The 12381-nt window shown below is 44.6% G+C and overlaps 1 protein-coding gene across 1 annotated transcript in view; it reads right to left on the bottom strand.

Moving 5' to 3' along the window:
• Window positions 1-12381, bottom strand: part of LOC122926276 — a 41126-nt gene that overhangs the window by 16161 nt on the left and 12584 nt on the right. Inside the window, exons 2-3 of the mRNA XM_044277650.1 lie at window positions 2858-2944; window positions 55-196 (exon numbers count right to left, since the gene is read on the bottom strand). Of these exons, the coding sequence (XP_044133585.1) occupies window positions 55-196; window positions 2858-2938 (223 nt within the window). The 5' untranslated portion in view covers window positions 2939-2944. The remainder of the gene's footprint in view (window positions 1-54; window positions 197-2857; window positions 2945-12381) is intronic.

The raw sequence follows: 12381 nt of genomic DNA, 5'->3' as shown, positions 1-12381 counted from the left end.
AAATAGGTCCGTATAGGACTTGAACGTTTACAGAAATCTGTGCAGTAAGATCACCTTCATTCCCAAAATGTTTCTGCTTTTCTACAACAACAAAATTAGAAGCTGTGTATTCCTCAAACTCATCGACGGCCTGCATCGCATTCTCCAACGAATCCAGAGTTTGCAGTTGGAGAATTTCGAGGGTGGGCGTCAGCTCCTAATAGAAAAAATAATTTACATATAAGAACATTTAGTATACCTACAGTATATTGTAGATAGACTCGAGTAAGGCTACTTTCACACTTGCTTTCAGAGCGGATCCGTCTGAGACGGATCCGCTCATATAATGCAGACGGAGGCTCCGTTCAGTATGGATCCGTCTGCATTATAAGGTAAAAAAATTTCTAAGTGTGAAAGTAGCCTCAGACGGATCCGTCCAGACTTTCAAAGTAGTCAATGGGGGACGGATCCGTTTGAAGATTGAGCCATAGTGTGTCATCTTCAAACGGATCCGTCCCCATTGACTTACATTGTAAGTCTGGACGGATCCGCACGCCTCCGCGCGGCCAGGCGGACACCCGAACGTTGCAAGCAGCGTTCAGGTGTCCGCCTGCTGAGCGGAGCGGAGGCCAAGCGGAGCCAGACTGATGCATTCTGAGCGGATCCGCATCCACTCAGAATGCATTAGGGCTGGACGGAAGCGTTCGGGTCCGCTTGTGAGCCCCTTCAAACGGAGCTCACAAGCGGACACCCGAACGCTAGTGTGAAAGTAGCCTTAAACATCACCCTAAGGGCTCATATAGACGGCTATGGTGCTTTGCAGATCCACAAAACACTGATACCAGCCATGTGCGTTCCGCAATTTGCGAACTGCACATGGCCGCAACCATAACAGAAAATGCCTATTCTTGTCCGTGGACAAGAATAGGACATGTTTTATCTTTTCTGTGGAGCCACGGTACGGAATAACGGATGCGGACAGCACATGGTGTGCTGTCCGCATCTTTTGAGGGCCCATAGAAATAAATGGATCCGCATAACTTCTGCAAAATTGCGGAACGGTTGCGGATCCATTCATACGGCCGTGTGAATGAGCCCTTAGGATGAGAAAACATGGCTTATCACATGTATGGAACAGGTAAAACGAATATTTCAACGTCATAAATATCTAAAAAAGTGAAATTAAAGGGGTTTATGACCTATCCTGAAGATAAGGTCATCAATATCAGATTGGCGGGGGTCCGACACCCAGCACCTCAGTCGATCAGCAGTATAATGAGATGGCGTGAGCAGTGCGCGCATGTGCTGCTGTCTATGGTCTTTGCCACAGACCGCAGAGGTGAACAGGTAGAGAGAAGGGAGACGGCTCGTGCGCGCTGCGTCTCCTCATACAGCTGATTGGCGGGGGTGCTGAGTGTCAGACCACTGCCATTCCGATGACCTATCCTGGGGACAGGTCATCAATATTAAAAGCCCAGGGAACCCCTATAAGACAAGAACTACAGCAAATAAAATTATTCATGGGGTATCCCAAAAAAAGTAAAACTGTTTTTACTCACATATCATGAGGACTTCCCTTTCTGCGTGTGGGCAGCAACTCATTTGGCCCCTGCAATTAGCTCTGACTAACCCCTTTCTCCCCTGCCTAGAAAATAGCCCCTCACATATACATATAGTATGTAATGCCCCCATGATTTCTTTACGCACTGTCTAGGAAGCTACGCAGTTCTATGAATTTAGAAGTAGGGATGAATGAGAGGTGCTTGACTATGAGATCATTACGCCAGGACTGAGAGGGGGAAGGGAGCAGGGAAGCTACTGAGCATGTTAATTGACCACAGAATGCAGGAGAGGGTGGACCAGAAACAGCAGGGGCGCTACCAGAGAGGGTAAAAAATTAAATTAAAATAAAACAACAACACACTAGCACTAACAAGATAGATAAACTGGATTCTCAGTCCTCGGGATAGGACATCAATATCAGATTGGCGGGGGTCTGACACCTGGCACCCCCGCCGATCAAATGCAATGCACACGTGCCATCTCCTTTCTCTCCTTCTACTCGCTGCTGTGTGTCTATGGTCTTTGGTATAGACAGCAGTGGTGAACAGGAAGAGAGAAGGGAGACTGCTCGTGTGCACTGCACACGCCCGTCGTCTCCTCATACAGCTGATCGGCGGGAGTGTCGGACCCCTGCCGATCGGATATTTATGACCTATTCTGAGGATAGGTCATCAAAAGTAAAAGCCCAGACCACCCCTTTTAAAAGGATTTATCCAGGAATTACTATTGAAGACCTATCTTCTGGATAGGACATCAATATCAGATCAGCTGTTAGAAGAGGCTGGTGCGCCATGTACGCTGCAGCCTCTTCCTAGGCCAGTGGATGTCACCCTACATCGGTCACGTGGTCTATTTGCAGCTCAGTCCCATTCAAGTCAATAATGCTGAGCTGCAATACCAAGCACTGCCACTATACAATGTACGGCGCTGTGCTTGGCAAGCTGCTGGGAGCCGGCAGCACTGGCCAGAGCTACGGTGAGCTCAGCGGCTCTCTGAAACAGCTGATCTGCAGAGATGACGAAATAAATACTCCCACTGAGATAATACCAAAAGGCTGAAGGACCGCTGTAAGGGCTGTGGTTGTTAATGACAGCGCTCAAGGGGTAAACAGCCATGATCGGAGGTATCTCCAATCCTGACCATTACAGAATGGTGCAAATTACAGCCATCACCCACTGCTGATGGTGCGAGTGGAGTTCCTGTGCTGTGCCATATGTTTAGGACAGTCAGGGAAGTATCCCACCTGTGCTGCAAAGCAAAACTGCATTAACACGACAAAATCACTGAAATATTAAAAACAGAAGCCATACTGTACCAAATCTGAAGTTTCCTCCACCACAGTGCATATGACATCTTCAGACAGCAAGTCCGAATCTATTAAGATGGTTTCTGCCATAATGTCCTGTAAAACAAATGACACAGCAGCCTCAAGAGAAGTTCTGACAACCATCACTGGATATTCCCATACATGAGATTTGTTGTAGAGGCTACAGACCTGAACCAAAGGGACTTGTGAGTCCGGGTCAGCAGGTCAGTGCTCGGGCTGGGAGAGCTGTAATACGAGAGCAAAAATGCACCCGATATCTATTCATTTGAACAGGGATCTGATCATGGGGTCCAACTCCTGGGACCTTCCACTCATCACCAGACGTGGATCCAGGGTGCCCTGAATGGATGGAGCAGAGGTCGAGCATGCTTGGTGCCTCTCCATTCATCTCTATGGGATTGCCCCAGATAGCCGAGTGCTGCACTCTGCTTCCCTTCGGCAGTCCCATAGAGATGAACGGAACAACGGTGACCCAGCTTGACTGACACTCCATTCATTTAGGAGGACACAGGACCCCTACTGTCATGACCGGTGGAAGTCCTAGAGGTCACTCCACTCCCCCACCAATCGGCCTCTTAGACCTACAAATACCTGTAGTGACATAACATATATTGCTCGCCTGCTACGGCCCAGGGCTCTGGGAAAGACCCCTACCAACGTGATTATGATGACCAATCCTGAGGATAACCCCTTTAACATTTATTGGCGATTTTAAAATACGTCCCATACCCCAAATGCCTAAAGATCCCAGGGTTACTAAGGCCCTGGTGGCCTGAGGTTAATAAGACCATGCAGTCAGGAGTAGCAGTGATACAGCAGAGAGCATCTATCGCTTTACCTGACTGCTGTGCATTCACCCCACCCAGGGTCTTATTAGTGCCAAGCCCCCAGCCCAAGGTCCACCTCTATTCACCATGTCACTGACCAAGAGACTGCTTCACCCTCCTCCCCAGCAGTTAGGCCACCTGCACATGTGCTGTTTTTCTGCGCAGAGTCCCGTGCGGTATAACCACAGCACAGTACAGCACCAGCAAAGTGTCTGATATTACACAAATCTCATGTACACTTTGCTAATTTTTTTTTTGCGTGCAGAAATTGGGCTGCCGCGCGGATTTCTAAATCTGCAGCATGTCAATGATGTTTGCAGTTTTGGCTGCGGATGTCACCCTTTTCCAACAAAGGATAAGATCCAAGGCAAAAGTGCATCAAATCAGAAACGCACATAAATCCGCACTTGTGCGGACCTTATCTGCGTTCACCAGCACCCGCGTGCTTCCCGAGGTTGTGGGGAAAATCCTCCTCTATGCCAACCCAGGGCTCCAGATGGCGACCAAAATGGTCGCCAATGCGACTAGACCCTCAGCGGCAGCTCTGTCGTTGAACAGCGGCGGGCACAGGAGATGATAGTTCTCTGCCCCGCCGCCTCTCAGTCTGAGTCAGCTCAGTCACAGCACACAATAGCAGAGACGCTGGCAGCAGGGAGGGGAGGGGCTCGGGAGGAGTGTAATCTGATCCTAGAGTGGAAGCTGCTTCTGCCAGCCCCTCCCCTCCCCGCCCACCAACCAATCAGAGCTGAGGCAAGGCAAGCACTAGCAGCTCTGAGTCTGAGTCACTGACACAAGTACAGGGAGTCTAAGGCCTCTTTCACACTTGCGTTGTCCGGATCCACTTGCCGGAATTACACGCCGGATCCAGAAAAACGCAAGTGAACTGAAAGCATTTGAAGACTGATCCGTCTTCAAAATGCTTTCGGTGTTACTATGGCAGTCAGGACGCTATTAAAGTCCTGGTTGCCATAGTAGGAGCGGGGAGCGGGGAGCGGGGGAGCGGTATACTTACAGTCCGCGCGGCTCCCGGGGCGCTCCAGAGTGACGTCAGAGCGCCCCATGCGCATGGATGACGTGCCATGTGATCACGTGATCCATGCGCTTGGGGCGCCCTGACGTCACTCTGGAGCGCCCCGGGAGCCGCACGGACGGTAAGTATGCTGCTCCCCCGCTCCCCGCTACACTTTACCATGGCTGCCAGGACTTTAGCGTCCCGGCAGCCATGATAACCATTGAGAAAAAGCTAAACGTCGGATCCGGCAATGCGCCGAAACGACGTTTAGCTTAAGGCCGGATCCGGATCAATGCCTTTCAATGGGCATTCATTCCGGATCCGGCCTTGCGGCAAGTCTTCAGGATTTTTGGCCAGGGCAAAAAGCGCAGCATGCTGCGGTATTTTCTCCGGCCAAAAAACGTTCCGTTCCGGAACGGAAGACATCCTGATGCATCCTGAACGGATTTCACTCCATTCAGAATGCATTAGGATAAAACTGATCAGGATTCTTCCGGCATAGAGCCCCGACGACGGAACTCTATGCCGGAAGAAAAGAACGCAGGTGTGAAAGAGCCCTTAGTGACTCATTCGATTCTTTCTTAGACTCCCTGTACAGTGTGCCCCCCTCCTCAATTGGAGGAGGTGAGTTAATTTTTTTATTTATTTTTTTAACCCTCATTGGCACTGCCCACTGCGCCAATGTTCATTATATTGAGGGGGGGGGGGGGGCACACTGCGCCACCAATGTTTATTATACTGGGGTGTTGGGGGGGTGCGCACTGCGCCACCAATGTTTATTATATTGACCTTCTACTATGCATTCTGTATTAAAGAATGCTATTATTTTCACGTATAACCATGTTATAATTGAAAATAATACAGTGAATAGACTTTCATCCTAGCAACCATGAGTGAAAATCGCACCGCATCCGCACTTGCTTGCGGATGCTTGCGATTTTCACGCAGCCCCATTAGCTTCTATGGGGCCTGCGTTGCGTGAAAAACGCACAACATAGAGCATGCTGCGATTTTCACGCAACGCACAAGTGATGTGTGAAAATCACCGCTCGTGTGCACAGCCCCATAGAAGTGAATGGGTCCGGATTTAGTGCGGGTGCATTCCGGTATTTTGAATGCCAGATCCGGCACTAATACATTCCTATGGAAAAAAATGCTGGAACCGGCATTCAGGCAAATCTTCAGTTTTTTTCGCCGGAGATAAAACCGTAGCATGCTGCAGTATTATCTTTTGCCTGATCAGTCAAAATGACTGAACTGAAGACATCCTGAACGGATTGCTCTCCATTCAGAATGCATGATGATATGCCTGATCAGTTATTTTCTGGTATAGAGCCCCTGTGTGACAGAACTCTATGCCGGAAAAGAAAAACGCTAGTGTGAAAGTACCCTAAAATATTAAGTTTAAATCCCCCCTTTCCCAATTTTACATATAAAATATATAAACAATAAATAAACATATTACATAGCGCTGTCCAAACTATTAAATTATAAAAAAATATCTCCCATGCGGTGAGCATTCGCCATTTTTTAGTCACCTTGTCACCCCAAAAAATAGGACAGGACTGTTCTATTATGGGCCGAATGTTTCATAAAATGCGAAATGCACGCGGCTTTTTTTGGTGTTTTTTTTTTTGTGGTATTGAGTATCGCAATACTTTTTTATGGTGACAAAAGCGAATCAAAATTTTGGTATCAAAACAACCCTATGCCTATCTGATCGGCGTAGCGTTGTCATGACACCAAAATTTTGATTGGGTTTAGATTTGGCGACTAAAAATTTGATTTGGCTCCTAAATTTTTCAGTTCAGGAGCCAATGGCTACTAGGTATTTTTTTTAGTCTGGAGCACCATGTGCAGAGAGGCTGCTCAGTACTCACTCTGTTGTGCCGCCGATTCCGCCGTCTCCACTGCTCTCATGTGACTGCCAGGACTGGATGCGGACTCTTCTGCCCAGGTCCTGACTGGAATTGTTCCCGAGTCTTCTGCTGCAAATGAGCAGGAAAAAAAAAAAAATAATTGGGATTGTTTTCTATTAAAGGACAATTATTGATTTTAATCTGGATTTTTTTCATATTTATTTTTATCTGGATTTTTTTCATATTTATTTTTATCTGGACATAACTTTTTTATTTTTCTGTCAGTGTGTAGACGTAAGAGGTTTTTTTTTCTGGTACGAATTGTAATAAAAAAAAAAAAAAAACGTAATTAGACTTACTGGTAATTCTGTTTCCTTGACCTCTGCAGGGGCAGGAATACACAAAGAGCGAGTGAAAAGCACCCACCCACTCTCTACCTTCAGTGTTCACAAATTACCTAAGTGGGAGCTATCAAGTATTAACAATATCGATATATACAACATAAAAATAAAAAAAAATTCAAGTATTAAATTCGCACTCATTAGAAGTACATTAATGGAGGGAATATACAGTCAGGTCCATAAATATTGGGACATAGACACAATTCTAACATTTTTGGCTCTATACACCACCACAATGGATAAAAAAAAAAAAATAACTGACAAGATGTGCTTCAACTGCAGACTGTCAGCTTTAATTTTAGGGTATTTACATCCAAATCAGGTGAACGGTGCAGGCATTACAACAGTTTGCATATGTGCTTCCAACTTGTTGAGGGACCAAAAGTAATGGGGCAATTGGCCTCTCGGCTGTTCCATGGCCAGTTGTGTGTTATTCCCTCATTATCCTAATTACAATGAGCAGATAAAAGGTCCAGAGTTCATTTCAAGTGTACCATTTGCATTTGGAATCTGTTGCTGTCAACTCTCAAGATGAGATCCAAAGAGCTGTCACTATCAGTGAAGCAAGCCATCGTTAGGCTGAAAAAACAAAACATACCCATCAGAGAGATAGCAAAAACATTAGGCGTGGCCAAAACAACCGTTTGGAACATTCTTAGGCCTCTTTCACACTACAGTTTTTTGCGTTCCGTATACGGTCCGTTTTTTGCGTTCCGTATACGGTCCGTATACGGAACCATTCATTTCAATGGTTCCGCAAAAAAACGGAATGTGTTCCGTATGCATTCCGTTTCCGTATTTCCGTTTTTCCGTTCCGTTGAAAAGATAGAACATGTCCTATATTTGGCCGCAAATCACAGTCCGTGGCTCCATTCAAGTCAATGGGTCCGCAAAAAAAACGGAACACATACGGAAATGCATCCGTATGTCTTCCGTTTCCGTTCCGTTTTTTGCGGAACCATCTATTGAAAATGTTATGCCCAGCCCAATTTTTAATATGAAATTACTGTATACTGTATTTGCCATACGGAAAAACGGAACGGAACAACGGAACGGAAACGGAACCACAACGGAAGCAAAAAACGGAACAACGGATCCGTGAAAAACGGAACGCAAAACACTGAATTCAACATACTGTAGTGTGAAAGAGGCCTTAAAAAGAAGGAACACAGTGGTGAGCTCAGCAACACCAAAAGATCCGGAAGACCACGGAAAACAACTGTGGTGGATGACCGAAGAATTCTTTCCCTGGTGAAGAAAACACCCTTTACAACAGTTGGCCAGATCAAGAACACTCTCCAGGAGGTAGGTGTATGTGTGTCAAAGTCAACAATCAAGAGAAGACTTTACCAGAGTGAATACAGAGGATTCACCACAAGATGTAAACCAATGGTGAGCCTCAAAAACAGGAAGGCCAGATTAGAGTTTGCCAAACATCTAAAAAAGCATTCACAGTTCTGGAACAACATCCTATGGACAGATGAGACCAAGACCAACTTGTAACAGAGTGATGGGAAGAGAAGAGTATGGAGAAGGAAAGGAACTGCTCATGATCCTAAGCATACCACCTCATCAGTGAAGCATGGTGTTGGTAGTGTCATGGCGTGGGCATGTATGGCTGCCAATGGAACTGGTTCTCTTGTATTTATCGATGATGTGACTGCTGACAAAAGCAGCAGGATGAATTCTGAAGTGTTTCGGGCAATATTATCTGCTCATATTCAGCCAAATACTTCAGAACTCATTGGACAGCGCTTCACAGTGCAGATGGACAATGACCCAAAGCATACTGCAAAAGCAACCAAAAAGTTTTTTTGAGGGAAAGAAGTGGAATGTTATGCAATGGCCAAGTCAATCACCTGACGTGAATCCGATTGAGCATGCATTTCACTTGCTGAAGGCAAAAACTGAAAGGAAATTGCCCCAAGAACAAGCAGGAACTGAAGACAGTTGCAGTAGAGGCCTGGCAGAGCATCACCAGGGATAAAACCCAGCGTATGGTGATGTCTATGCGTTCCAGACTTCAGGCTGTAATTGACTGCAAAGGATTTGCAACCAAGTATTAAAAAGTGAAAGTTTGATTTATGATTGGGATTAAGGAATCAGGGGGCACACCAAATAAACACGGAGTGCAAGGGGTGGTGAAAGGAGCATGAAACAATATCACCTGACCCAAGAGAGAGTCACAAGAACCACCCCATGAATGCACATCAGACAAGGAGTCAATATCAAAAAAAAAAAAATATATATATATATATATATATATATATATATATATATATATATATATATATATATATATATATATATATATATCCAGAAAAAGGACGGCACTCCGGTCTTGTAAAAGTAGAAAAGTTCTTTATTCAACCATGCGGTGCAACGTTTCGGCTCCACTGAGCCTTTCTCAAGCTTTTTCTGGATATATTAACTTGGGGTAAGAAGCCTATTCCCTTGGAACGTGCACCCAATTTTCTCTACACAGGGTCAGTGCCGCCATTTTTCGTATCTATATATATATATATATATATATAAAGTTTATTGGACACACCAACAGACACACATTACAAAAATTGTATACAATTAGAACAAAGTGCGGTATGCAATATAATATATATAACCGACAGATACAGGTCCACTGAATTGCCAAAAAATGGGCATATATACTATAAATCAGCATATAAAAATCCAATATAAAGCATGAGGCAAATATAAAATGAGGCGAGACCACTAGAAATGCAAACAGACCAAGATAAGGTCTAAATTAGAGAGCCAAACCTAAGCCGCTGGTGCAGTGGACCTCGGAGAATGAGAAAGCGCCCAACGCGTATCGCCGGAGCAATCCGGTTTCCTCAGGGGTAAAGAGCCATATGTTGGGGTATCACATTATATAGGGTAATGAATAAAATAAAATTACATTCACCTATTGTGAGCAATGTGGAGGCATGTCAGGCAAAGCATGACCGGAAACCGGAAGCATATGCGTTCCACCTGTCAGATCACAGCCACACATCATTATTGCAGATGGAGAGGACCATGTTGCACGATGTAGTCAAATAACATGCAATGAGCATATATAAATGAAGAAATTATATGCCCCAGTGAGGAAACGGATGTGCCAGCTGAGTTGATTATTGTATAATCACGATTGCTGCCTATATACATCAACTCAGCTGGCACATCCGTTTCCTCACTGGAGCATATCATTTCTTTATTTATATTTGCTCATTGCATGTTATTTGACTACATCGTGCCACATGGTCCTCTCCATCTGCAATAATGATGGGCGGCTGTGATCTGACAGGCGGAACGCATATGCGTTCCACCTGCCGATCATGTGACCCCCATACTTCTGGTTTCTGGTCATGCTTTGCCTGACATGCCTCCACATTGCTCACAATAGGTGAATGTAATTTTATTTTATTCATTACCCTATATAATGCGATACCCCAACATATGGCTCTTTACTCCTGAGGAAGCCAGATTGCTCCGGCGATACGTGTTGGGCGCTTTCTCATTCTCCCAGGTCCACTGCACCAGCGGCTTATGTAGGTTTGGCTCTCTAATTTAGACCTTATCTTGGTCCGTTTGCATTTCTAGTGGTCTCACCTCATTTTATATTTGCCTCATGCTTTATATTGGATTTTTAAATGCTGGTTTATAGTATATATATGCCAATTTTTTGGCAATTCAGTGGACCTGTATGTGTCGGTTATATATATTTTATTGCATACCAAACTTTGTTCTAATTGCATACAATTTTTTATGTGTGTCTGTTAGTGTGTCCAATAAACTTTATATATATATATTTGATATTGACTCATCTGTTGTCTGTTATTGACTCTTCTGTTGTCTTAAGATAGATAGGTCAACACCGATCTCCGAACGTCCAAATTGTGAAACCGCCTTTGCTCCTGACCGCCTGTTGGTGATCCAAAGGAAGGCTGAGATACTTCCTGCAAACAGTGGAATTTTTACACAACCTTCGGTAAAAAGGTGGGAGAGTGTTTTAGCACTATTCTATCGTCTCTAATCGTTAAAATATGGTGGTATGCATGAAAAAGCCTGTATGTCCCCTATCCTTCTAGCTGTAGTAATTGCAACTAAAAAGACTGTTTTTATTGTTAGCAATTTTAAAGAAATCTCTGGCAGAGGCTCAAATGGGGACTCAATTAAAGTGGATAACACTAAAGTAAAATCCCAGGGAGGGACAGTGGTTCTACCCATAGGTTCCTTTCTACGGGCCCCTTTAATAAACCTTTTAATGAGATCCATTTCTGCAAGTCTAGTATCTAAATAAGCACTGAGGGCCAAGACCTGGACCTTAATGGTGCTAACTCTTAAAGGAAATCTAAGATATTAGGGATCATAAATGGAACCCCAGTGTTACCTTCTGTAAATTTTTGAAAGGCCCTCCAGATTCTATTATAAATTTTTGACATGATAGTTTTACGGCTGTGAAGTATAGTAGAGATTACTGCTTCAGAGAGTCCCTTCTTCAGTAATTCCCGTTCAGATTCCAGGCTGTCAGACGCAGACCTCATGATCTTGGATGTACCACTGGACCCTGATGTAGAAGGTCTGGAATATTCAGTAGAATCCAAAAGTCCCCTGCCAACATCCTCAGAAGTAGCGGAAACCAAGACCTCCTTGGCCAATAAGGTGCGATTAGTATTAACTTGTGGCTCTCCTGTAGTACTCTTTGTAGGATCTTTGGAATCAATGCAAACGGGGGAAAGGCATACAGATTTTCCTTTGGCCAAGGCTGGGAGAGCGCATCTACGAAAATTGGACGATCCCTGTAAGATAGAGAGCAAAATCTTTCTGCTTTTCTGTTTTGACGAGTTGCAAACAGGTCTAGGTCTGGAAAAAAAAAACATCTTTGTGTTATCTGAAAAAAGTTGTTGTTTTAGACTCCACTCTCCTTCTTTCAGGGTATCTCTACTTAAGAAGTCTACGATTTTGTTCTCTTTTCCACATATGTGTACTGCTGTGATAACGTGTATATTTCTCTCTGCCCATCGGAATATCTTTTCTGATACTCTTGACAGGGATGGGCTTCTTGTACCTCCCTGCTTGTTCAAGTAGGTGACTGTCGTGACGTTGTCTGATAAAATTTCTCTCTTTTCCTTCTATTTCTGGTTGAAGTGCTTTTAGGGCTTCCCAAACCGCTGACAATTCTCTCAGGTTGGAAGAGGCTAGACTTAGGTTTTTCTGCCATGTTCCCTGTATTACCAATCGGTCTGAATGAGTCCCCCAGCCGCTTCTGCTGGCGTCTGTCATTATTGCTATCATATTTGTCTGTCGCCAAGGTATCCCTCTGCAAAGATTTTTCCTGTTCTGCCCAAAATTTAGGGAATTTCTTACATACTGGGGCAATTTTACCTTCTTCTTAAAGGAGGATATGCATTTG

This window comes from Bufo gargarizans, chromosome 2, assembly GCF_014858855.1.
Source record: "Bufo gargarizans isolate SCDJY-AF-19 chromosome 2, ASM1485885v1, whole genome shotgun sequence".
NCBI lineage: Eukaryota > Metazoa > Chordata > Amphibia > Anura > Bufonidae > Bufo > Bufo gargarizans.
Note: the sequence above shows the minus strand (reverse complement) of the source record. Positions and strands in the feature narration are given on the sequence as shown.